At 36.8% G+C, this 26,761-nt stretch overlaps 4 protein-coding genes and 2 pseudogenes across 8 annotated transcripts; 3 read left to right on the top strand and 3 right to left on the bottom strand.

The window, feature by feature from the left end:
- The first annotated feature begins 626 nt into the window (after positions 1-626).
- LOC110756058 (UTP--glucose-1-phosphate uridylyltransferase) lies at positions 627-8,045 on the top strand. 2 transcript variants are annotated; one of them, XR_002526599.2, is made up of 21 exons: positions 627-1,475; positions 1,579-1,667; positions 1,763-1,853; positions 2,016-2,076; positions 2,169-2,246; positions 2,330-2,380; positions 2,503-2,546; positions 3,648-3,717; positions 3,882-3,939; positions 4,068-4,114; positions 4,357-4,419; positions 5,831-5,863; positions 6,065-6,102; positions 6,201-6,276; positions 6,395-6,421; positions 6,518-6,601; positions 6,718-6,816; positions 6,896-7,000; positions 7,406-7,477; positions 7,564-7,682; positions 7,774-8,045. XR_002526599.2 is itself a non-coding variant. In XM_021957439.2 (20 exons), exons 1-20 carry the CDS (start codon positions 844-846, stop codon positions 7,588-7,590), a joined length of 1,845 nt encoding a protein of 614 aa, XP_021813131.2. In that variant the 5' UTR covers positions 627-843; the 3' UTR covers positions 7,591-8,045. The 2 variants fall into 2 exon arrangements, 1 of the variants encoding a protein (XP_021813131.2); XM_021957439.2 differs by having other exon boundaries at positions 7,564-8,045.
- Positions 8,046-10,250: 2,205 nt separating this feature from the next.
- On the top strand, positions 10,251-11,425 carry LOC110756082 (large ribosomal subunit protein uL3c pseudogene; annotated as a pseudogene).
- Positions 11,426-13,016: 1,591 nt separating this feature from the next.
- LOC110756050 (flavonoid 3',5'-methyltransferase-like) lies at positions 13,017-15,222 on the bottom strand. The gene is made up of 5 exons (XM_088247831.1): positions 15,100-15,222; positions 14,655-14,740; positions 13,979-14,123; positions 13,721-13,852; positions 13,017-13,467 (listed from the first exon to the last, which is right to left on the bottom strand). Exons 1-5 carry the CDS (start codon positions 15,151-15,153, stop codon positions 13,177-13,179), a joined length of 708 nt encoding a protein of 235 aa, XP_088103957.1. The 5' UTR covers positions 15,154-15,222; the 3' UTR covers positions 13,017-13,176.
- Positions 15,223-16,198: 976 nt separating this feature from the next.
- LOC110756070 (large ribosomal subunit protein uL3c-like) lies at positions 16,199-17,304 on the top strand (annotated as a pseudogene).
- A 780-nt stretch (positions 17,305-18,084) lies between these two features.
- LOC110756051 (flavonoid 3',5'-methyltransferase-like) lies at positions 18,085-20,366 on the bottom strand. Of its 3 annotated transcripts, none has more exons than XM_088248262.1 (5): positions 20,216-20,366; positions 19,775-19,860; positions 19,086-19,239; positions 18,827-18,958; positions 18,085-18,535 (listed from the first exon to the last, which is right to left on the bottom strand). In XM_088248262.1, exons 1-5 carry the CDS (start codon positions 20,267-20,269, stop codon positions 18,245-18,247), a joined length of 717 nt encoding a protein of 238 aa, XP_088104388.1. In that variant the 5' UTR covers positions 20,270-20,366; the 3' UTR covers positions 18,085-18,244. The 3 variants fall into 3 exon arrangements, with proteins under 3 accessions (XP_088104388.1, XP_021813123.2, XP_088104389.1); XM_021957431.2 differs by having other exon boundaries at positions 19,086-19,230; XM_088248263.1 differs by lacking the exon at positions 20,216-20,366 and having other exon boundaries at positions 19,086-19,250.
- Positions 20,367-20,825: 459 nt separating this feature from the next.
- LOC110756049 (flavonoid 3',5'-methyltransferase) lies at positions 20,826-23,252 on the bottom strand. Of its 2 annotated transcripts, none has more exons than XM_021957427.2 (5): positions 23,047-23,252; positions 22,403-22,488; positions 21,752-21,896; positions 21,468-21,599; positions 20,826-21,201 (listed from the first exon to the last, which is right to left on the bottom strand). In XM_021957427.2, the coding sequence occupies exons 1-5, from the start codon at positions 23,104-23,106 to the stop codon at positions 20,908-20,910; spliced, it is 717 nt and encodes a 238-aa protein (XP_021813119.1). In that variant the 5' UTR covers positions 23,107-23,252; the 3' UTR covers positions 20,826-20,907. The 2 variants fall into 2 exon arrangements, with proteins under 2 accessions (XP_021813119.1, XP_021813120.1); XM_021957428.2 differs by having other exon boundaries at positions 20,826-21,198; positions 23,047-23,247.
- Between the last annotated feature and the right edge of the window lie 3,509 nt (positions 23,253-26,761).

The raw sequence follows: 26,761 nt of genomic DNA, 5'->3' as shown, positions 1-26,761 counted from the left end.
TACAAACAAATGTTTTTAAAAAAATGGTGTTTGGATGGAGAAATAAATTGTAATTTAGACAAAACTCAAGATGTCTATACCTATACACATTCTAATTTCCTTGTTTGCCGTTTATATATGAAGAAATTTTATATATTCTATGTGGATACAAACTTAGAACAATGGGGTGATAAATCTCAACTGCGAATTTTCTCCAAAATATGTGTTAATTCTATAATTCAAAGACAAAAGTGAAAATTATAAAATAAAAAATGTTACAACCATGCCGTCACCGTCACTACCGCCACACAACCACCACCTTACCATCACAACTACCACCTTGACCATCACATCGCAAACCCCTCCTCTTCTCACGTAGCCACTATCACTATTACCATCACCACTCTCATCCAGCCACCATTTGACTCATACGAACCACCTCTACCATCATCATCACCCTACAACTACGACCATCACCAACTTCCCCTCTCTTATCAGAACTACTTTAATAGCGTATTGAAATCGCTATATCGTGGATTACTCAAATAAGAAATTATAGGGTACTATGACAAAATTTTTAAAAAACAATCATTTTGAAAATTGTAGTGTAATATGACATATAACCAAAATATGCTGGATCACGATTAACATCACAAGTTCCAACTAATTCTTTTAATTTCATGGAACTAATGAGAAATTTGACTCCTATCTCAACCAAAAAAAGAAAAGGAAATTGAAATGTTTGACCCACGGCCCATGGATCACGGGCCACCTGACCAACCCGACCCATTTCTCCACCCCCAACCCAATTTTCATTTCACCATTTTCAGTCTGGAAAAACCCAGCTAAACCCTAACAGACGCCATGACCCTCCACTCCATAGTGATACAGAAGCTACTGAGCACCAACGCCCATTTGGGTCGTCGAGTAGCAGCCCACCACTTCAAGCAGTTCACCTATGGAACCCGCAATGGCATGGCCATCATCGACTCTGATAGAACCCTCATCTGCCTCCGCACCGCCGCCGAGTTCATCGCCGCCCTCGCCCAGCAGAAGGCCCGCTTCATGTTCGTCAACACCAACTCCCTCTGGGATGAGATCATCGAGCAGATGACGAAGAAGATCGGCTGCTACAGCCCCTCCATGAACTTGCTGTGGCGCACTGGTGGGTTCCTCACCAACAGCCACAGCCCCAAGAAGTTCAGGTCCCGCCGTAAGAAGATTTGCTTCGGGCCCACCCAACCTCCTGATTGCCTGGTTGTTTTCGATACTGATCGGAAATCTTCGGTGATTCTCGAGGCGGATCGGTTGCAGATTCCCATTGTTTCGCTTGTTGATTCGGCCATGCCGTTGGAATACTATAAGAAGATTACGTATCCGATTCCGGCCAACGACTCGGTTCAGTTCGTGTACTTGGTCTGCAATTTGATCACCAAGACTTTCCTTCTTCACCAGAAGAGCAGTGCTTCTTCTGTTGCACAACTGGAGGATACGAGGTGGGTTTTGGTTGTTTGTGTTTCTTAAGTTGAGCTCTAGGAGTTTGATATTTTGTTTCAGTGAGTGTTGAATTCGATGTGCCCTGCGTGTGTTTTTTTGAAGGGAGCAAGTGGAGCGTATAGAGGAGGGTAAGAGCGTCAACAAGGATGAGTTGCTTGTGCTTCCTTACAGCTTGTTACCCATTTCTCCTGGTAATATTGGATAAATTGTTTTTCTTTTTTAATCAATCTCAACAAAAGTGATAAAATTTAAATGTACTTATTTTGGTGCATGCATGAGAGTGTAGGTGTAGATAGAACTGAGGAGCTCCTGGACAAGCTTGTTGTGCTCAAGTTCAATGGAGCTTTGGGTACAAACATGGGATTCCATGGCCCCAAGTATGCACTCATACTCAATGACCAGAATTCTTTTGTGTTCTCACTTTTTGCATCTGTAGGCTAAATTCTTGTACTTGTTTTGTGCAAGTATTTTGTTGCGTATTGATTTCTTGGTTTTGTTTTGTAGCTATATTACTCTAATTCTTTATAACTTTGATGCAGGTCCACTATTCAAATCTGTGATGGGTTGACATCTCTAGACTTAATTGTTAATCAAATTGAGGTCAAATTTTACCTCTCTCTCTCTCAGTTGTTTTTTAAAAATTGCAGGTATTCTATAATCACCCTTCACATATCTTAATATTACTATTGCAGGCTCTCCATTCTAAGTACAGATGCAGTGTTCCTTTGCTCCTTATGAACACAACAACGACACACGAAGATACAGTCAAGGTGAATTGCTTTTGCCATTTCCCCATGAAGTTCTTACTTTTAGATCCTATGTTTTTCTACTCATATTAGCTTGTGTAATGTAGGTCTTGGAGAAATACACCAAGTCAAATGTTGATATTCATTCTCTTAAACAGGTTTGCGATTCTAAGGCGTATTTTTTTATTAGCTTATGTTTTCTTTTTCTTGTTTTGGTTATTGGAAGCTTGGATTAGGACTTACTTGTGAATGTATGTTCTCATTCATGTGGTCCCAACAGCCACAGCACAAGTCATCTGGAGGACAGAGCGGTGAGGACGAACTGTATGTCATCTTTCCTATCTGAATTCTTCATATTGTTTATTTTTTTAACTAATACGTGCATAATCTGTATGATGTTGAAAGCAGACGTGACTTATTTTGAGAATCTATTAAGTGCTGATAGAAATTTTTTTGTTTTTTTTCTTCTATTTTTCTTTCTAGGGATGTATCCATATTTAATAACTAACAGATTAATCGCAACTTTTAGAATACCTAGCTAACCCTAATTTCAAATTAAGTCAAACTCCTTCAGATTCTGGGCCTCCATTAAGAGGGTTTAGCTTCACACATGTTCAAACCAAAAAACTCAGTCCTCCACTATGTTTGAAAAGGATGAAATCTAAAAGCATAAAGTTGGATGGTTACAGGCAAATAATGCTTGTTCCTTCGGTTGTAATATAGAAAACAATGGATAACAAAAGGTGTATTGGACAGTTTTTGCCCAGGCCCACCAAATTCTTTGACCAAAGTGTTTAAATAAAATTTTTACCCTTTTACTCCTTGAATGGTTAAGTTCCCTGTATCATGAGAACAGGTAAATAATCTGAGTTGAATGCATGGTTTGATTTATAATTCCTAGTACCCATTGGAGATTGTAATTCACTTCAATATGTGGTGTCATGTAGTTATTTCTTGAAATTGTCTTCGTTTGGCAGAAAATCTAACAGCATGGTTATGTGCTTTTTACTGTATGATTATGACGGGTCTTTTTTAATTAAGGAATTAATTTTTTGAGGATGTGATTGTCTTAAGATTTGAGAGCGTCATGACTCATGTGAGGGTACTGTAATTGCTTTATGATTTGACTGCAGTGTTGTAGTCCTGTTTCCTCAAGTTAATTATTTTCAGTTTCTTATATTTCTGATCTATTTGAGTTGTCTGTTGAAGGTGGGAGTTTGTGAAGCATTTTGTAACAACCATGCTGTCCTTTGAAAAAATTGTTGGTGAAAACTTTAGAGCAGGCTCATAAGAACTAACTATACCATCCAATAATTCTCATCCAATAATTCTCATATGTTGGTTCTGCACAATCACAAATTGATTTCCTTTGACAGTGAACATAACTTTGCTGATCAATTACCCTACTTTTGTGCTTATGTGAAGGTATCCTGGCCACGGTGCAGTGTTCCTTTCCATTATGAAAAGTGGAACTCTTGATGTCCTATTATCACAGGTTTGTATCTTAATGCACTTCTGAAGGTGTCCTTATGGTTTTGTTTCTTTTTCATTTAAATTACCGAGAAACATGAATTTGAACGAAACAAAAGAAAAGAGTACCTGTTGAGAGGAGGTATTTAAAGGTAAACTTGGCTAAACTTCTTCAGCTTTCCTTTTCAGGGTAAGGAGTATATCTTTGTGGTTGACTCAGATAACGTGGCTGCTACAATTGACCCAAGTATCCTTGTCATATATTTTTATTTTTATTATTGTAGTTCTCTGCGATACTTCCATTTATTATTGCTTTTTTTGTCCTTTGTTGGGGATCAATCCTTAGATCATTGTGTCCCTTAAGTCAATGTGTAGAAATTTTGGATCATTTGATTGAAAACAAGATTGAATACTGTATAGAGGTAAACAAAATGAGAGCTTAGGATGTTCTCCTCTTTCTCTCTGTGTGTGTTTGTGTGTGTCTGTACATATACATATTAGAAAAACTTCAGGAAGCGGGGTCCTGCAAAACTGGATTCCACTCCTGAAGCTGTCTGTGTGTGTGTGTGTGTGTGTGTGTGTGTGACCCCCTTCCTTTTATTTTCTTCAGATTTCTCCATCTTGTGTGGTAGATTTTGTAAGTCTGACTTTTCTCTCCCACCAGGTTGTGCCTACCGCATATGATGCAGATTTTAGTAACATTGGTTCACGCCTACAGAAGTTTGAGGTAGGTAGTATTGATATATATATATGGTACTGTACAACTATAACGCCCTCCCTTATCTCCAATCCTTTAAAATTGTGGTTGGGATGCCCTGTGTTAGTATCTTCAAAGGTGGCTATAATTTCTATATTTTTATATAAATTCAGTTTAGGAATACAGTTTATAAATGTTTTGAACTTTTGAATGGGAGGTTAAACTCGAGATTCTTCAATAAATCCACGTCTTGTATGTGTCCTATTTCTCCTTATTCGAATTGGTTAGTAACCTTCAAGTTTTGGGTCTTCCTTGAAATGAATCAACTGCTTAGATAATGTGGAAATCTGTTCGTGAAATTGGAAGTCTTGCCAAAAATTAATCATAATCTTGGGTTCTAGATTAAACAATTGAAAAGCTATTTTCATAACTACAATTGATTGAGCATGTGATGAAAGCCTTAGGCTGATTGATGAGATTGCAGCAACCTTTTGGGGTATTTGAATTAAAAATAACAGTTGGAAACCTTCCAAGGCTTCCATTAGTGCTACTGCTATGATTATCATCCTTCAAGTGGGTGGGGAGATAGATTTGAGGATATAATTTTTTCCTTTTGTACAAGACAAAGTAATTTAGCTATATAATTTTTTTTACCAAAAGACCCTAGCTATGCATTTGGATATGAGTTATGTTGTAGATTGGCATAAAATTGACAGCTTGTAGTTGGTTGTAACAACTATATATTGATGATGAACTTAATCATCTAGCCCAATCTAATTTTGGAAAAGGCGAGCTGTCAATAATCCAAAGGGAAATTCTAGAAATGTCACCTAACATTATAAAATATTTTCGATTTGTCACGGTGAAGAAAACTTTAAGAGAACCCCACCTTGATTTGACGAAATCCCTCATATGTCACCTGACTAATGCTGTTCAATTTTCCATCTGAAATATGGCACGTGCATCACACGTGACCCCTTTTCAGGGGCAGTTAACTATCAATTTAACATTAACATTATCTACAATAAGAAATAATAAAGTGCTTGTCAGTGGGGTTTGGGGTGGGTTGTGGTTGGAATGAGTGGTCGGTGGGTTGTTTTTATATAGCGATTTTGACAAATCAAGGTGGCATCTTTGTTAAATTTTTCTAACAAATTGGAACTGGTGTATAAGTTCATGTGACATTTTTATTAATTTCCCTAATACAAATAGCATATTGACCAAAAAAAAATGCTTTTAAGTGAACTTGTTTTTGCAAATATGTTAATCTAAAATGCTCTGTGATTTCTAGACGTGAACTTGTTTTTGTTAATCTGGCTTGGTCTAAAACTTGAGGTGTAGTTAATTTAATATGATACTAAGCATTGATGAATAGATTTTCCTATATTCTTTATATGTTAATCCATCGGTGATTAACGTTTTGTGCCATAATATGATGCAGCTTGCGGAAATAGCCCAGAGTTCTGTCAAACATGTAAGTTTCGGTTTGGGATTTTTTTTCTTTCCTTTGTTTTCTCCTGTATTGGCTATTTTGCATTTATATATGTATGTTTAGGTTTGAAATTCTATATCATGCTGCGTGTACTTGGTAGATTTTGATCATTTACTTGATTTATTATCTTTTTATTACATGGTTACTCACTTTCCTTGGTGTTATGTGCTCGTTACATTGAAGTCAATGGAAAATTTCAAACTTGTTGATACTGGCAGCTTGTAAGTTGATTGCTTCTCAAACCCAATAATATGCTTAACTTTCAGTCTTGTTTCCTATAAAATAACTGCTTATCTTCACTTTGTGCTACATTGTACAGGTGGGTGAATTTGAGAGCCATTAAAAGGCTTTTGGATACAGATACACTAAAGATTGAAGATATCTCAGTTTCTAAGGTACCATACCTTATCATCTGTTGAGAAACTTCTGTATATTGACTAGTAATTAACAAAAATACTGTTTATTATTATTACTTTATAATGTAGAATAGAAAGTGATCAAGTTCTTTTGCAGGAAACGGCGGCTGGTTCAGCAATACGGGTATTTTTCATATTATATAAAATTCTTTTAATATTTATTTTTACAGTTATTGTTGCTAGGTTTTTTGGTTATTTCACTTTTTATGGCTTGTACCAGTTCTTTGATCGTGCCATTGGTGTCAATGTTCCCCATTCTCGATCTCTTTCACTGAATAAAACATCAGACATACTTCTTCTAAAGGTGATGTTGACACTTTTCTTTCCCATAACTTTTATTTTGACAATTGAGAAGAAATGATGCTCTTTAGAACCTTGAATTTATTGTTTTTGTTATATCTCATTTATGTGCTTCTACAGTCAGATCTCTATACCTGTGATGAAGGGGTTCTAGTTCGGAATATTGCTAGAACTAATCCCGAAAATCCTGTAATTGAATTAGGACCTGAATTTGAAAAGGTAAAGATTTGTTTGGTCGCAATTGCCTTGCCTTTATCTATTTGCATTTGTCTTCTTTAACGTTTTTATCTCCTTTCAGGTTAGTGACCTCCTAAGCCGCTTTAAGTCCATGCCTGACATTATTGGCCTCGATAGCTTGAAGGTCACAGGTGATGTGTGGTTTGGAGCTGGTATAACTCTCAAGGTATTGCTATTGTTCTCCTGGAATCTGTTTCAAATTTGTTAACTTGTAACTGTTGCTTCTTTCATCCCTTTTTAATTTGTTTGCAATTTGCACCCAATCATATTCTGCGTTATAGTTCGTGAGCTTTAGGGAGGTTTGTTATCTTTTCATATCAGCAGTAAAAAAACTCAGTAAAATACTGGAAACAAATTTCTTGCGCTGGCAGTATCTAAGAATGTCCACATCACATATTGATATTAGTGCAGAATGCTTTGTAATATGGATCGGACTGGGGTATTCGTTTGCTCGTACATATAAAATGATTTGCTGGAGCAACGTATTGCCATCAATCTTTCAAAATGATCTCTCAGTTATTTGTTGATTCAACAGTATTTCATTTTTCTTATGGTTGATTTACTTCTCCAGGGGAGAGTAACTATCGCTGCAAAACCCGGGATGAAATTGGAAATTCCTGATGGAGTGGTAATGGAGAATAAGGTAGGTCACTTTAATTTATGTAGACTTTTCGCATCGGTGATTTCACATATCTTCTAAAATGTTCTATGTTCTGCTACTTTTCCCAGGACATCAATGGCCCTTCTGACATTTGATAATGAGATGAGTTGCTTGGAGAATGTTGACGAAAATGAGAGTTAACCTGCCTAACAACTTCCTCAGGAGTTGTCGTTGTAATTGTACCTAGGTGGCCTTGATAATGATATCTTTCCATACTTTCTATCATTTTTTCCTGATCCTCCTCCATTGGAATAAAGGTTCCTATACATTTATTGCAGGCTAGGCTAGAGAAAGAGAGATATTCAGCTTCCATTAATATTTGCTGAGAGAGAGAGAGAGAGAGAGAGAGAGAGAGAGAGAGGAGCTGTTCGCAGGGGCAGTATTTTTTTATTTTGGCAGAGGATTAGAGGTCTGCATGACCAAATAAGTTTCTTGTTAAATTGTTTATTAGAAGAGCATCACAGTAAATGTTATAGAATAGTTCCTTTGGGTTTACCATTTGATTTATGGTTGTAAATTGGAATAGAAATTCGTACACTTTCCAAGTTTTCTTCTATGTTCATGCTCTATAGGCTTAAAGGCTTTGGCTGCCAAACCAATGCCTTACCACTTGCAAGGAGAAAAGAAAAGTAGCAATTTTTATTTTTGATTGTTGAATATAAAACAAGAAGGTAAGAAGTCACTTTTGGTTCTAGTAGTTTGCCGGTTTTACTAATTTGGTATTTGTAGTTTTAATTTTTGTCAATTGTATCCTTGTAGTTTTCAATTCGCTAGCAATTCCGTTACATTTTAGCCATGTGTCTTTTATATAGAGGGGTATTGTTGTCCACTTGAGCCAATTCTTTTGAAATTCCTCCCAATTCACTCAAATTTTAACCTAGAGATGCAAATATTTTTTAAAGGAATTTTTGTAGAAATGTCACTGGAACTTATACCTCAATTTTAATTTGTCACCTTAAAGAATAATTTAAGGGAATTGTCCCCTTAATTTTTCAAAATCCATTATTTGTCATCTAACTTTAACAACATCCAATTTTCTATCCATTTCAAGGGTATTTTAGTCTTTCCATTTTCAAGGGAAAAAAAAGAGAGAAAAAAGAGACTCCTCTCTCTCTTTCTCCCCAACCCCACTCGCCCCCAAAACACATTGAAGGGGGAATGGATTTCAAGGTGGGTGGTGTTGGTTAGAGCCATCGGTGGTGCACATGTGATGAGGGAAGGTGACAAATTGTGGATTTTGAAAAATTAAGATGACATTTCTCTTACATTTTTCTTTAATGTGATAAATTGAAACTGAGGTAAAAGTTCATGTGACATTTCTATAAAAATCCCTTCTTGAAACCCTAAGTACTAAAATTGCACCCAAAGTGAATGGGAAGAGCTCTAGCTTGTGTTTTACAATTAAATATGGCTCTAGTAGATTGGAATACCCTTTTCACATGAGGGGCATGTGGTCAAAACTTAACGAAGTTGGGAGGGATTTGACAAAAACTAAGTATCCTTGAATTGCTCAAAATTGAAAAATACAAGGACAATTGACAAAATTCAAACTACGATGACCAAAGTGGTAAAACCAAAAGCCTACAGAGACCAAAAATAATTATTTGCCAAACAAAGAATGGGCTTTGAGAAATGGCCTTGCATGATTTTTTTTTCTGTTAGAGAAATTCGTCCTAGATAAAACACACTCGTTTCTAGTGTGAGGATTGAGTAACGAAATTGGGAGGAATTTGACAAAAACTGAAACGTGCCCTTGAAATGCTCTGAATTGAAAAGTACAAGGACAAAATTCAAATTACAATGATCAAAGTGGTAAAACCAAAAGCCTACCGGGACCAAAAATACCTATTTGCCAAATAGAAATGGCCTTGCATGGTTCTATTCTTTTTCTTTTAGAGAAATTTGTCCTAGGTAAAACACATTCGTTTCCAATGTGAGGATTGAGTAACATTTGATTCAAACGTTTTAATTCTTTTTTGATTCAAACTCGTTTCCAGATCTTAAAACCATACATTTCAAACATAATTTTATAATACACATGAAATGAAAAAATTTCAAACCAAATACAAGGTTGTTGAAAATTGATGTCCTAATGTAGCAAGGCCATCCGCAACCAGTTTGTCTTTTTGATAAATATGACAAAGGGATACTTGAGACAATTTCTGCAGTAAGGGCCAAATATTAGTAAGAGCACTTCTACCGCAGGGCTCAATCTGGGCAAAAGATCCCCTTAGGTTGAAGAAATCCACTCTACCGCACAAATCTAGTCGGGGCAGATGGTGGGCTCCACAAAGATTGGGTAGGTTCGAAGGCAAGCGCAACCCGAGCTGTTACTTGAGGGCGCTAACCTCAGTGAAGAAAAAAAAAAAAAAAATTCTGAAAAAATACACACAAAAAAAATCAGAATCTTTTTTACTACACACATAGCAATTTTTTAATCATTAATCTCGTACATAAAAATAATGATTTCCCCACTCCAATTTTATCCACTTACACTCCTTTTTTAGTTATAAAATGGAGTGTAAGTGGATAAAATTGGAGTGGAGAAATCACCACTCAAATAAAATTAATCTCATGTGAATAGTAATTGATCCTTTTGAAGATGCGGTGGAAGGGATAATTTGAAAAGGGAAAAAAAAAAACAAAGACATCATAAAATTTTCTTTGGGGTCTTGTTGTGAGGTGTAAATAGAAATAAGAATTGCCAAGGAAAAATTTACACAAAAAGTCACTCCTTCTAAAGCCCAAGTTAGTTTGGGTGGTCCCAAATACCAGTATCCTCTCCCAAAACCCAATTCCAAAAGGATAAGAAAACCCTCTCTCACTCTTCTTCCTCTACTCTCTCTGAGTCTGAAGTGTGCAATTGAGCAACTCATGCTATGCGTTTGAGTGCATAGCCAGAAGCAAAGAAAGATGTCAATCCTTTCAATTTCAGCTTCATCTTCTTCCTCCCTTCTTCCCAATGTCTCATTCTCCTCCTCAAAATGCTGCTCTTCATTTCTCACCCCACCAACCCACACCAACAGCAACCCATTTCTGCCCATTGTGAAATCCAAGAAGAAGAAGCCAGTGGGCGTGACCATGAGCATTGAGGCAGGTATAGGAGTTATGGCCACGAAGCTCGGCATGATGAGCTTCTTCGAACCCAACGGCAAAGTTGTCCCAGTCACAGTGGTGGGTTTCAAAGAAGGCAACATAGTGACCCAGGTCAAAACCGAGGCCACCGACGGATACGATGCCGTTCAGGTGGGCTATCGCCGAGTCAGGGACCGAAAACTGACGAAACCCGAAATGGGTCATATCCAGAAGGCCGGTTCAATCCCCCTGCGCCATCTCCAGGAGTTTCGGCTCCAGAGCGTTGATGGGTTCGAGCCAAATCAGAAGCTTTCGTTTGACGAGCTCTTCAACGAAGGAGACATTGTTGATGTCTCTGGAACCACAATCGGTAAAGGGTTTCAGGGTGGGATTAAGAGGCACAATTTCAAGAGAGGGCAAATGACTCATGGGTCCAAGAGTCACAGAGCTCTTGGGTCAATTGGGGCCGGAACGACGCCGGGGCGGGTTTACAAGGGGAAGAAGATGCCTGGAAGAATGGGAGGGACCAAGACCAAGATCAGGAAGCTCAAGATTCTGAAGATTGATAAGGACCTCAATGTTGTTATGATCAAAGGTGCTCTTCCTGGTAAGCCTGGCAATCTTCTTCGCATAGCTCCAGCTAAGATTGTGGGCAAGAACATTCCTAAGAGTTAGTTCTTTTTTGATTGTGAATTTTGTATTGTCATTGACTCTCTCATATGAATGTCTTGCTTCTCCTTTAATTAGTGCTTTGTGAATGTTTGCTTGGTATGATATTTGGAAGCACTTCACTTGATTGAGGGAGCAAGAATCACTTTTTATGTCATCTTAAATTCAATTAGTTTGTTGTGAAAATGCTAATCTTTTGTGAAATTATGTTTGATTTAAGTGGCAATATGAGGGCAATGTGTGATAGAAAGCAACAATTTTGGCCCAAGGATGAATTGACTCGTCTCCTCAAAACTAGGACATCAATTGAGTAGAAGCATGATCTGTATTGTGTCTGCCTGATTTTTCTGTATCATCACTCCATGATCTAGTTTCATACAATGAGATCTTACGGTCACGTTTGGTGCTTAAAATTATATTGGGTTTGGTAACTCATAAGACTAGATGAAAGTAGGGTTGAAGAATTTTTCATTTTGTGGGGATTAGACGGAATAAGTCATAAGGTGTCGATACCAACCATTTGGTGGGGCTGTGGTTTCTACAGAGTTTAGTGAGTTATCCTGCTTTGTTATATATATGCAGATTAGATAATGTGGCAGAGCTGTTTATTATTGTATTGCAATTTCTGTGCTCTGCTGGGTAGCTGTTAGGCTGGGTTCACCTTGTCCTTTGTCACTTTTTGTAAATTATGTTTGCACTCGTTTAGCGTTCATAAGTTGGGTCAAGATAAATTATGAAGTTGGGGATGAGAGAGACATTAATCAAAACCCAAGTACAAAATATGGTAATAGTACAAAAGATGAAAGTTGTGCGTGGAAGATGGGTTTTAGTCATAATTAGGTCACCCATGGGCATGAACATCAGAACATGGACATGTGAAGCCACTACACTACACCATTTCATTCATCAACGTAACTTAATTTCCTAACAGCTATCTGTTATCTGATTCTGAGGCCATTGACAGGCAGGCAGATGTCCATATTTGATATAATTTCCATTTCTTGCACCGTTGAACGTACTCACCTCACCTCACACAGTATAAGTATACCGCGACTAATGTGTGATTTCTTCAAGTGACAAATTGGAGGTTAGTTGAGGTTTTTGGATATACGACTAGAGTTGCTTGCTTGCATGATCAACCCTAGACATTACCATAGACGACTAATAGCTACCCAGCGCCGGCCACCAATTCCCAATTTTAACATCAAAATGAAACTGACCCTTGTTAGCTACCTACTATTGTACTAGTGTGTTACGTGTAGGAGGGTTAATTACTTTGTAAGAAAACATCGGAGCTTGCTTGCATTTCAAGTTTCAACACTCAACATAAACGTCTCTAGATTACTTTTTTTTGCTTAATTAGTCACAACTTATATTATACATTTTCTCAAGAAAGAGTTACGGTGCGGGGGGAGATGGGAAATTTGACAGCTCTAGATTAGAATTCACAAGAAAAGAAAGGAAAAGGATTGATGTAGAATTCAGAAATCATGAGGCCATCTCTCAATCTCAAGCTACATGCATCTTTTGTACTATTACCATCTTCTAACCTACCAGCACTTGGGGTCAAGATAAAACTGCAATCATCCCTGAGATGAAAGCTTTCTGGGTTACAGCTGCATTTTTTGGGTGCATTGGGATCGGATTGAACTTGTGACGTATTCTAACCCTAACCCCTTTCCTTACTCCCTCCCACCTGAATGAGTCCTAGGGGCTTTTGCAGGTAGAGATTGGAAGAGCTGAAAGGTTTTCTTTGTAATATACAAAGCTTATCTCATCATACAAAGGAAAAAGGACTAATCTTCCATCATACAAAGCTCATCTCATCAAGTGAGGAGATTATGTTTACTAATACATGGTCAACCACATTATTTGAAGACAAATGTTAACCATTTTACAGAGAACTTCAACAGAGTACACTGAAATAGTTTTTCTTCCTAATAGAGGCGCCTGCAGAGGGTGAGGCCATCGCCGATGGAAACGTGAGCCAATTCGATACGGGAATCTGCGGCTAGAAAGCTGTTCAATTCCCTCGTATGTTTTCTGTATGGCCTTAAACGTTCCTCTACCATTTCCTCGGGCTCTGCCACTGAGCCAGACGACAATGTGTTATCGAATGCTATTATCCCACCAACCTTAACAAGCTTTATCAGCAGCTCGTAATATTCAATGTAGGTGTCCTTGTTAGCATCCACAAATGCAAAATCAAAGCTCCCTTCTTCGTTCCCCTGCTTGCTTGTTTGAAACTCCAAATCAAAATACAATTCTATCTATTTGAACCAATGATAAAACTAAAACTATTTCAGCTAATGTTTTCTCGTAGGTTTATGTTGCTAGATTGTGAATCCGGACTACACCTTCAAGTATAGTGTCAACTTAATCAATAACATAGATTGATGGTCTGGCAACATACGACGATGAATGCTTTTTCAGAAATCCTTCTTTTAAAAAAATGGGTACATGTGTAAGGTACAAACTTACATTGATAATGAGATCATTTAGGACGGAGATGGCATCCAATTGAAAGAAGTTAATCTTATGCTCCACCCCAGCCTTCCGAATGAACGGCAATCCGAACTCATAGGCTTCTTTATTCAGATCGATTGCTGTAATCTGAAAAAGTTCATGTTGAAACTCCAGAACTAATTACTAATGTAAGTCAAGATGAAAAGTTTTATTTATTTATTATTTAATGAAAATTAAAAATTAAAATAAAAAAGAACGAAAAAGGAAGAATACTTTTCCATCAGAAGGCAGTGCAAGAGCTGTAGTAAGAAGTGAATAGCCAGTAAATACTCCGAGCTCCAGTGTCTTCTTTGCATTCATGAGCTTCATAAGCATGGAGAGCAACAGCCCTTCATCAACAGGCACATTCATAATGCTCCTGCAATTAATTAGATCAAACTGTAATTATTGAGGTTAAAGTTGGTATTTTCTGAAAAGTTATATTAGTTTCTTTGATCAAGAAATTTATTAGTTCTGGAAAAAAAAGATCAAGGAATTTATTAGTTGATAAAAAAAAAAATCAAAATAACTTACCAATATTACTAAAAAAAATTCTCTTTATGATAAGACCTTGTATTAATTAATTTATTAGAAGCAATAGTCTTAAATTAAATGAAATATATGTATTAGACGACATTCACTCATGAAACTATAATCAAATAAACTGATGAACACAATACTTTCTGTAAACAATGAAAATATTAACGATTATTCAAATGGTATAAATTTGGCTAATTTTTTGCAAGGGCGATATATTGGAATGATGACCTAGAAAATAAACAGTTTGGATCATGAGATGACACTGTGGAGTTGGCCCAAATGAATTGCTAGCGTTGTATTAACTTACTAACCAGCTAGCGCTTAAATGCTCTTGTATATACATATATGTAAATGCAAATATTCAATATACCTGAACTGGTATTTCTCGACAGTGGCTTCCCTTAGTTGCTTCAACTGCTCATGTTCTCTTGGATAGCAGCTTGTTTCAAGGATGTACTATCACAAGAAAGGCCAATGGTTATCTTGTGAGGGAAAGTAAATCTAAAAGTTTAAGGCTAGTAATTTAATTTCACTTGTCACACTGCACCTATGTCTTTGGTTACTGTTGTAGTTTGAACTCTAAAGAAAAAAAAATATAAAATCATGAACCAGCTGAAACAAGTTTATGAAGAAACACTATAGCTCTTCACACCCACAGTTAATAAATAATAAAACAAATAAAAATTGCAAGGAAAACAAGAAATAATTTCAGTCCTAGCAAAACTGCTTCTTTAATAAAAATTGAAAAAAAAAATATCAATCAATCGTCTATGGCCTTGTTAACAGCATTTGAAATTGAGGAAAAGAAAATGAACCTTTAGAAGAGCTGGGGTTTTGAGGATGATCTTCTCTTGTTTTCCTGCTTCCATCCTCTTCTCAACAAAAACTAAACTAAACTATTCTTAATAACTCTCCATCTTACCACCTTTTATTGCGAATCTCAGCATAAAGCGTAATAACCCAAACCTTAAATAATATTTAATTATAAATTATTAGAGAGAAAATACAAAAATGCCCTTGAGATATTTTAGTTGTGAAAAAGTTGACTTTTTGACCGGAGAAGAATTTGGGAAACCATGTTACACTTTTTTCCAATTTATTTCTCTGTTTGTGGTTTATTACACCTGTTGCAACCCATTTAATGTGAAATAATGGGTTAGACTGAGATATTTTAGAAGTTAACTTGTGATCGGTAAAATGTTGTAACAAATAGGTTAACAATCTTTTGTACTATTCTGAGTTGGCCAATATTTTCATGGACCAAGGAAAGAAGAAACCTAGAACACCTCAAGAGTAATTACCAAAGGGTTAAATTTGCATTATTTAGTTTCTTCTCTGTCTAGTGTAAATATTTATGTCGGCATGTCTATATTCTACTTTCTATTTTAAGTTGCCTAGTGAAACTATTTTTGTTTTTCAGACAAGAAGGTGCTCAAGAGTTCCTTAGCTTCATTATAGATCAAATGTATGATGAATTACTTAAGCTTGAAGGACAGCCCTCGAGTATTAATGGGCTCAAATCATCTCTAGTATCTTCTGCAGAAGAAGATGAATGAGAGATGGTTGGCCCTAAGAATACATCTGCAGTAACCAGGACACAGTTTTGTTCCTTCAGAATTAACAGCAGGCATTTTAGTCATGAGCTATGTCAGGCAATGGCACTTTTTCAAGCCATCAGACAAATTGTAAAGCATGAGAATTATCAATCAAGCCTAATAATACTGAAGGAAAACCATTACCAATCAATACAAGATTTATGAGAATCACAAAGTAACAAAATTGCACTACATGTTTGACCTTTCTTGTTTATAAGATTTATGAGAATCACAAAGTAACAAAATTGCACTACATGTTTGACCTTTCTTGTTTATTTGGAAATACTGAAAAGATACTAATATAAGGAAAGAAAGGAAACAGTGCATAAGGGATTTAAAAGAAAAAAAGTGGCCAGAAGCAAAGAAAGATGTCAATCCTTTCAATTTCAGCTTCATCTTCTTCTTCCCTTCTTCCCAATGTCTCATTCTCCTCCTCAAATGCTGCTCTTCATTTCTCACCCCACAAACCCACACCAACAGCAACCCATTTCTGCCCATTGTGAAATCCAAGAAGAAGAAACCAGTGGGCGTGACCTTGAGCGTTGAGGCAGGCATAGGAGTTATGGCCACGAAGCTCGGCATGATGAGCTTCTTCGAACCCAACGGCAAAGTTGTCCCAGTCACAGTGGTGGGTTTCAAAGAAGGCAACATAGTGACCCAGGTCAAAACCGAGGCCACCGACGGATACGATGCCGTTCAGGTGGGCTACCGCCGAGTCAGGGACCGAAAACTGACGAAACCCGAAATGGGTCATATCCAGAAGGCCGGTTCAATCCCCCTGCGCCATCTCCAGGAGTTTCGGCTCCAGAGCGTTGATGGGTTCGAGCCAAACCAGAAGCTTTCGTTCGACGAGCTCTTCAACGAAGGAGACATTGTTGATGTCTCTGGAACCACAATCGGGAAAGGGTTTCAGGGTGGGATTAAGAGGCACAATTTCAAGAGAGGGCAAATGACTCATGGGTCCAAAAGTCACAGAGCTCTTGGGTCAATTGGGGCCGGAACGACGCCAGGGCGGGTTTACAAGGGGAAGAAGATGCCTGGAAGAATGGGAGGGACCAAGACCAAGATCAGGAAGCTCAAGATTGTGAAGATTGATAAGGACCTCAATGTTGTTATGATCAAAGGTGCTCTTCCTGGTAAGCCTGGCAATCTTCTTCGCATAGCTCCAGCTAAGATTGTGGGCAAGAACATTCCTAAGAGTTAGTTCTTTTTTGGTTGTGAATTTTGTATTGTCATTGACTCTCTCATATGAATGTCTTGCTTCTCCTTTAATTAGTGCTTTGTGAATGTTTGCTTGGTATGATATTTGGAAGCACTTCACTTGATTGAGGGAGCAAGAATCACTTTTTATGTCATCTTAAATTCAATTAGTGTGTTGTGAAAATGCTAATCTTTTGTGAAATTATGTTTGATTTAAGCGGCAAATATGAGGGCAATGTGTGATAGAAAGCAACAATTTTGGCCCAAGGATGAATTGACTCGTCTCCTCAAAACTAGGAAATCAATTGAGTAGAAGCATGATCTGTATTGTGTCTGCCTGATTGTTCTGTATCATCACTCCATGATCTAGTTTCATACAATGAGATCTTATGGTCACGTTCGGTGCTTAAAATTAGATTTGGTTTGGCAACTCATAAGACTAGATGAAAGTAGGGTTGAAGAATTTTTCATTTTGTGGGGATTAGACGGGATAAGTCATAAGGTGTCGATACCAACCATTTGGTGGGCTGTGGTTTCTACAGAGTTTAGTGAGTTATCCTGCTTTGTTATATATATGCAGATTAGATAATGTGGCAGAGCTGTTTATTATTGTATTGCAATTTCTGTGCTCTGCTGGGTAGCTGTTAGGCTGGGTTCACCTTGTCCTTTGTCACTTTTTGTAAATTATGTTTGCACTCGTTTAGCATTCATAAGTTGGGTCAAGATAAATTATGAAGTTGGGGATGAGAGAGACATTAATCAAAACCCAAGTACATTGGTAAAGGTCCTTGGGTCAAGATTAAACTGCAATCATCCCTGAGATGAAAGCTTTCTGGGTTACAGCTACATTTTTTGGGTGCATTGGGATCGGATTGAACTCGTGACGTATTCTAACCCTAACCCATTTCCTTACTCCCTCACCACCTGAATGAGTCCTAGGGGCTTTTGCAGGTAGAGATTGGAAGAGCTGAAAGGTTTTCTTTGTAATATACAAAGCTTATCTCATCAGACAAAGGGAAAAGGACTAATCTTCCATCATACAAAGCTCATCTCATCAAGTGAGGAGATTATGTTTACCAATACATGGTCAACCACATTATTTGAAGACAAATGTTAACCATTTTACAGAGAACTTCAACAGAGTACACTGAAATAGTTTTTCTTCCTAATAGAGGCGCCTGCAGAGGGTGAGGCCATCACCGATGGAAACGTGAGCCAATTCGATACGGGAATCCGCGGCTAGAAAGCTGTTCAATTCCCTCGTATGTTTTCTGGATGGCCTTAAATGTTCCTCTACCATTTCCTCAGGCTCTGCCACTGAGCCAAACAACACTGTGTTATCGAATGCTATTATCCCACCAACCTTAACAAGCTTTATCAGCAGCTCATAATATTCAATGTACGTGTCCTTGTTAGCATCCACAAATGCAAAATCAAAGCTCCCTTCTTCGTTCCCCTGCTTGCTTGTTTGAAACTCCAAATCAAAATACAATTCTATCTATATGAACCAATGATAAAACTAAAACTATTTCAGGCTAAAGTTTTCTCGTAGGCTTATGTTGCTAAATTGTGAATCCGGACTACACGTTCAAGTAAAGTGTCAACTTAATCAATAACATAGATTGATATATGTTGCTAGATTGTGAATCCATACTACAATTGATAGTCTAGCAACATACAACGATGAATGCTTTTTCAGAAATCCTTCTTTAAAAAAAATGGGCATATGTATAAAGTACAAACTTACATTGGTAATGAGATCATTTAGGACGGAGAAGGCATCCGACTGAAAGAAGTTAATCTTATGCTCCACCCCAGCCTTCCGAATGAACGGCAATCCGAACTCATAGGCTTCTTTATTCAGATCGATTGCTGTAATCTGAAAAAATTCATGTTGAAACTCCAGAACTAATTACTAATGTAAGTCAAGATGAAAAGTTTTATTTATTTATTATTTTAATGAAAATTTAAAATAAAAATAAAAAAGAACGAAAAAGGAAGAATACTTTTCCATCAGAAGGCAGTGCAAGAGCTGTAGTAAGAAGTGAATAGCCAGTAAATACTCCGAGCTCCAATGTCTTCTTTGCATTCATGAGCTTCAGAAGCATGGAGAGCAACAACCCTTCATCAACAGGCACATTCATAATGCTCCTGCAATTACTTGGATCAAACTGTAATTATTGAGGTTAAAGTTGGTATTTTCTGAAAAGTTATAGTAGTTTCCTTGATCAAGAAATTTATTAGTTCTGGGAAAAAAAGATCAAGGAATTTATTAGTTGATAAAAAAAAAATCAAAATAACTTACCAATATTACTAAAAAACATTCTCCTTATGATAAGATCTTGTATTAATTAATTTATTAGAAGCAATAGTCTTAAATTAAATGAAATATACGTATTAGACGATATTTACTTATCAAACTATAATCAAATAAACTGATGAACACAATACTTTCTGTAAACAATGAAAATATTAACGTAATGATTATTCAAATGGTAAAAGTTTGACTAATTTTTTGCAAGGGTGATATTGGAATGATGACCTAGAAAATGAACAGTTTGGATCATGAGATGACATTGTGGAGTAGGCCCAAATGAGTTGCTAGCGTTGTATTAACTTACTAAGCCAGTTAGCGCTTAAGCGCTCTTGTATATACATATATACTCGTTAATGTAAATGCAAATATTCAACATACCTGAACTGGTATTTCTCGACAGTGGCTTCCCTTAGTTGCTTCAACTGCTCATGTTCTCTTGGATAGCAGCTTGTTTCAAGGATGTACTATCACAAGAAAGGCCAATGGTTATCTTGTAAGGGAAAGTAAATCTAAAAGTTTAAGGCTCGTAATTTAATTTCGCTTGTCACACTGCAACTATGTCGTTTCTTGTCTCCATTTGGTTACTGTTCTAGTTTGAACTCTAAAGAAAAATAAATATAAAATCATGAACCAGCTGAAACAAGTTTCTGATTTGCTAAAAATGAAGAAACACTATAGCTCTTCACACCCATCAGTCCTAGCAAAACTGGTTCTTCAATCACTCAATCGTCAACACGAAAAAAATAAAAATCTATAAAAAAAAAATCAATCGTCTATGGCCTTGTCAACAGCATTTGAATTGAGGAAAAGAAAATGAACCTTTAGAAGAGCTGGGGTTTTGAGGATGATTTTCTCTTGTTTTCCTGCTTCCATTTTTCCTCTCAACAAAAACTAAACTATTCTGTAAGTTTGTGAAAAAAGAATCAATTCTTAATAACTCTCCATCTTACCTTTTATTTCGAATATCAGCATAAAGCAACTGCGAATACCATTATGAACTTTCATGTCATGTGATTTTGAATGTAAAGAACCTATTCTGCCTGGATTAATTCATCTTTCCTACAACCAACTTGTTTTAATTAATATCATATAACATACTACTACGAGTTCCTGTATCTCTCTTATCAAGTGATAAATCACTCGACCAACAAACTCGTAGTTATATAAAAGAACCTCACACACACCCTTGGGTTAAATTTTTGTGTCCGTATTTCAAAACACAAGTATTGAAATTGTTTTGTTTAACGGTCAATTTTGTTAGATAATTTATACAAAAAAAAAGGGACTAAAGACGGCTAAATTATAGAGATAAAGGATATAGTTGCACAAATCAAAATTAGAAACCAATACATAAAAAAGATTCCAACATCATACAAAGCTCATCTCAGCAAGTGAGGAGAATATGATGAGAATATGTTTGCCAATACATCATCAACCACATTATTTGAAGACAACAGCTTGATTCATTAGAGAAGTTCAACTGAGCACACTGAAGTTGAAGTTGTTACTTCCTACTCGAGGCGCCGGCAGAGGGCGAGGCCATCGCCGGTGGTAACATGAGCCAGTTCGATACGGGAGTCGGTGGCTAGAAAGCTGTTGAAATCCCTCGTATGTTTTCTGAGTGGCCTTAACATTTCCTCCACCGTCTCCTCAGGCTCTGTCACTGAGCCAAACCACAATGTGTTGTCGTATGCTATTATTCCGCCAACTTTAACAAGCTTCAGCATCAGCTCATGATATTCAATGTAGTTGTCCTTGTTAGCATCCACAAATGCATAATCGAAGCTCCCTTCTTCCTTCCCCTGCTTGCTTGTTTAAAACTCCAAATCAAAATACAATTCTATCCATATGAACCAAGAATTCCGGATAATGTTCTCTCGTAGATTTATGTTGCTAGACTGAAAATTTGGACTACATGTTCAAGTAAAGAGTCAACTTAATCACTAGCCTAGATTGATCGTTTGGCAACACACGATAGTTCAATCAAAGAATAATTTTCAAACTACTTGTACGTTGTTGTTTGTTAAACAAAAATACGTACGTGTGTAACGTGAGTAACGTACAAACTTACATTAGTAATGAGATCATTTAGGACTGAGAAGGCATCCGAGTGAAAGAAATTAATTTTATGGTCCACCCCAGCCTTCTGAATGAACGGCAATCCAAACTCGTAGGCTTCTTTATCTGGATCGATTGCTATAATCTGAAAATTTCATGTTGAAACTCCATAACTAATTACTAATGTTAATGAAGTATATATCAAACCAAGCTGAAAAGTTTTTATTTATTTATTTATAATTTCAATGAAAATTGACAACAAAAAGAAAAAAAGAAGAAGAAGAAGAAGAAGAATACTTTTCCATCATGAGGCAGTGCAAGAGCAGTAGTAAGAAGAGAATATCCAGTAAATACTCCGAGCTCTAATGTCTTCTTTGCATTCATGATCTTCAGAAGCATGGAGATCAGCAGCCCTTCATCAACAGGCACATTCATAATGCTCCTGAAGTTGGTATAGGGCTCATTTTAGAAAGACATTGGTTTTATTTTTTTGCTTATATATACATATATATATACGCACACACACAAAGGAATACACAAAGGAGTGCTCAGCTATAATCGGTTAGTAAGTTAATACGATACTAACCGCTTGTTTGAGCCTACTTCATGATGTAATCTAATAATCAGAACCATTCAAATTTTTTATCATCATTCAATCCAAATCCGAAATCGTTTAGCTACTTGATTATTATTGTGAACATTTTCTTGTTTATTGAAAATATTGTGTTCGTCTATTTATTTGATTAGAGTTAGATAACTAAACGCGTTTCAATTTGAGTGAATTTTTGCAGGAATGGTTTTTCATTGATGATCTAAAAAGTAAACAATTCGAATCATTAGATAAATTGTGAAGTGGGCCAAAACGAGTGCTTAGCGCCATATTGAGTTACTAATTGACTAGTGCTCGATGGCTTATTTAGTTAATATAAATGCAAATATTCAACATACCAGAACTTGTATTTCTCGACAGTGGCTTCCCTCAGTTGTTTCAACTGCTCATGTTCTCTTGGGTAGCAGCTTGTGTCGAGGATGTACTGCAATAACACAAGAAAGGCCAATGGCTATCACGTAGGGGAAAGTAAATCCAAAAGTTAAGGTTAATTTAGTAATTTGATTTTACACCCTACTAGTTTTATCTTTCTGCTATATGCTTGTAGTAATTATTTATTTTTTTAATCATAGAGAAACTTCATTAGTTAAATTTCAATAATACAATCAAAGACATCAACACGACATCTAACGCACAAATCCCAAGCGGACAACAAACTCACATGCTAAAAACAAAACTAAAACATACTAGTTTTATCGTTCTGCTATTCGCTTCTTGTATAATATAAAAAGAAACATTTGAATACAAATGAAAAAAAGGACAGAAAATTGGGTATTGCCTTTGAAAGATAATATATAAAAAATCATGAACCCAGCTGAAAACAAGTTTCTGATTTATTATAAAATGAAGAAGGAAAACTACAAAACTACTTTGCTTCTTTATTTACTCAATCGTCTAAAGCAAAAAAAAAAAGTTTCAAAAATATGAATTCAAATTATCTTTGTTAACCAGATTGCTACACAGAGAGGAAAAGAAAATGAACCTTTAGAAGAGCAGGGCTTTTGAGGATGATCTTCTGCTCTTGTCTGCCTTCTTCTGCCATGCTCAACAACAACACCAACTATATTATAACTTTGTGAAACTAGAACCAATTCTCAACTCTATCTCCAAAATGTGAGAAAACTTTGGTGCTTTTATAATGTTGTGTTAAATTTTGCGTCCGTATTGCAAAATACAATTATTGGATTCTTTTACAAATTCTTTGGTTGTTTTGAAACCTTGTTTTTAATAGTCAAATTTCAATTCATTTCTGGGAGTATATTTCCCGTGTATTACCACCACATTAATTGTCGTTGCATGTGTGATTTAATGTAATTGCTACAAAAATCTCAAAAATTAAACTCATCTAACGGCAACCAACTAACGTTTATATAAGCCAGTTAAGCAATTAAATATTCCCGGACCTTTATGTGCTTTACTTCATAATAAATTGGCCTTGATCAACGTTGAGATGAAAATATTAAACGTTCTCTCTAACTTCAATGCTCAAAATTCGGACAAAACGTTGATCCGTCTAGTGGAAAGAGTCTTGACTTACAGATATGGGATCTCAAGTTCAAACTCTCATGGCACCTTTACAATGTGTTTGTGAGAAAACTTCACTCCCTTAATATCACTTGTTGACAAAAAGAAATAAAAACACTGCAATGCTTAAAATCAATATGAAGCCATGTCCTCCATAAGAGCCTCTCACTCCTCGCCTAGACCCTCCCTGCATTTACCAAAAAAAATATAAAAAAAACCATAAAGAATTACTTGAAATCCCCTCACCTAAGCGACAGGGATAGCCGTAAATGCAAAATTAATTTATGGCCCCTACAAGTAAATCAATTTGGAATTTACGGCTATTCAAAGCCCTTTTTCACTTAGCTAAAGTAAAATTAAATGTTTGAAGTTAGGTTTTGTTTTTCCAAAGTAAAATTAAATGTTTGAAGAGTTAAAGTCAAGTTACCAGTCCTAAAGAGAGAAAAAGAGGTTGTAGCTTCGATGACTGAGGTTGAAGAGGCTATTGGAGAGAATTTTTTTTATATGACTCACCTATTTTAGAATTTCGAGAAGCTGTTGAAGAGGATGTTGGAGATGCTCTTAGGAATACCAACTTTTTTTCCGTACTAGGTGAGCAAGAGACTTAAAACAAGTGGACCCTGATGGTCGAAAGGAGAAGTGAATCCAATGGGAAAGGTGCAAGTGGAGAAGAAAATAGTATTTGGTTAGTTAGGTAGCGTTTATATAAATAAATAAATTTTGCATTCCGATAAGTAAATTGATGGCCCCCTACAAGTAAATAAATTTTGCATTTACGGCTATCCCTGTGGCTTAGGTGAGAGGATTTCAAGTAATACAAATAAATAAACGCCATATATATATATATATATATATATATATATATATATATATATATATATACAGTTATTCTCTTATCCGGATGTCCGCACATTATTATCGTGCGGATCCTATTGTAAACAGGCAGGAAAACAAAGAGGGGTAGTACAAAATACACTGCGTCCGCACGATAATAACGTCCGGATGTCCGCATAAGAGAATTTCTGTATATATATATATATATATATATTTATTTATTTATTTATTTATTTATTTATTTTTGTTTTAGAAATTCTGGAATTGCATTTATAATTCAGCCAAAAAAGTCACTAACTACAAAGGGCCATTACAAACTAGTTACAAAATGCCATTACAATCTAGAGCTCCTCCACCAACGATCATGCATAATCGAAGAAACTCTAAACGCCAGATAATTTAGACTATCACTTATATAAATAAATAAATAAATAATTGTTTGCATGAATACAATAACCATATAGTTTTTAAAGTGCGAAACATATACTTTTTAAGGACAATTTCTTACATGCTTCAACTTAAAATGTTGTCCTAATTAAGCATTCACGAACTCACATTAAGGATACAGGTGTCGCAGGAAGCGACTGGTCGCAAGGTAGGCGCGACCGGTCGTTTTGAAGCAGAGTCGAAGAGCTGGAAAAATGCAGCAAGCGACCAGTCGCCAGGTTGGTGCGACCGGTCGCCCGCGTTCTGTGTTGATTTTTTCCACATGTTTTCAAGTTCGTTTCACATGTGTTAATTTTCTACCTAACTCCTCGTGCCTCCAAAGACTTTTATGGGTTCTATGAAGTTTGGCAAGGTGCTGGAAAAGCTGGAACACTATTTAATGATGTTTGTTGACTTGTAGCAAAGGCTTTTCTAGATAAGGTGGCTATAGGTGCAAGCATTAATGACTTGATGTTGGCTTGCCTAACCTATGGTTTATGTTAGGTGGCTGAAAGTGTAAATGTGCAGGAAGAAGAAGCTTCCTCTTAAGTCCAAGGGCTTATCTATAAAAGGAAGAAGATGCAGGGCAACGAAGAAGTGGTTAACTTCATCAAGTGTGGGTGAAAACCATCAAGAGAGGAAGAGAGAGCAATCAGCTCAAGCTAGGAGCTAAGAGTTGGAGTCTTGTAAGTCTAGACACCAAGGAAGGGAAACACCAAGTGTGAGAGAGTGTTCACGAGTGCATCAAAGTGTTGAGCAAGAGGTGAGAGAGAAAAGAGAGCTTGGGGAGAGAATGGAGTTCAAAGGGGTTTCTTTGTTAACCAAGGTTGTAACTTATTCTTTCATTAGTGAATTTCTCAAGGGGATCACCAAGAGGATGTAGGCAATTGCTAAACCTCTATAAATTCTTGTGTCATTTTGAGCTTGGTTATTTTCTGCAAGTGTGTGAGTGTGTGATTCATCCATCATTGTGTTTATCACAAAGTCCATCTGTTGAACTAAAAAAATTCACAAAAAAAATTTGGAATGTGTTTGTCAAAGCCCACGGCCAGCAAAATGATAAGTGTTTAAAAAAAAAAGTAAAGCCAATTATCCAATAAGCTTTTCAAGTTTCAAAGCCAAGGGATAAAACAATTCAAAGGTGGGTTGATCCCACGTGCAAATCCAAAAGGAGTTTAAAAAAATAGGAGTTTGGCCAACCAATGAAAACTCTCAAGAGAGTTTGGTGGTTCCTGTTTTGGTGGAGTGATTGCTGCATGAAGAGTCCTTCACAAAAGGGATCCCTGATGGCTAGCCTACAAAAGGCACGGTTTTGGAAAAAAAAAAAAAAAAAAAAGAGGGGGGAAGGCAGCCGGCAGGCTGCTGGAGGCTTCAAAGAAAATAAAAGCCTGCAAGGCCACAAAGGCGGAGGGGAGGAGAAAAGCAGAGAAGGGAGACAGCCGCAGGAGCAAAGGGGAAGAGCAAGCACACATAAGAGGATTCCTGGCTATGGTGACTTCTATCATCATAAAAAAGGTTAGGAATCTCTCTACGGCAAGGCTCTACTCAAAGACTTCCAAGGAAGCATTCAACATCCAGTACAAGCAGCCCATGGAAATTCTTGGCTATGATGATTAAAATCATCACAAGTTAAGTCGAGAATCTACTCCAAGGCGTATCTCCTCTCAAATACCTCCATGGCATCCAGCTATGGATTTACAGCCAAGATGATTTCAATCATCATAGGATCAAGACCCGATCTACTCCAAGGTGCGGCTCCGCTCAGACGCTTCCAGGATGTGCTTAACATCCAATTCACAAGCACTCCGTAAGGATTGCTTATCATGATGGGCTAACCATCATAAAACTAGAATTGGTTTGCGATGCCATTAAAAGACGTAGAGAAACTCCCGGAATTTTCTGGGCTTCTCTTA

Source organism: Prunus avium, chromosome 2, assembly GCF_965620075.1.
Source record: "Prunus avium chromosome 2, drPruAviu1.hap1.1, whole genome shotgun sequence".
Taxonomy (NCBI): domain Eukaryota; kingdom Viridiplantae; phylum Streptophyta; class Magnoliopsida; order Rosales; family Rosaceae; genus Prunus; species Prunus avium.
Note: the sequence above shows the minus strand (reverse complement) of the source record. Positions and strands in the feature narration are given on the sequence as shown.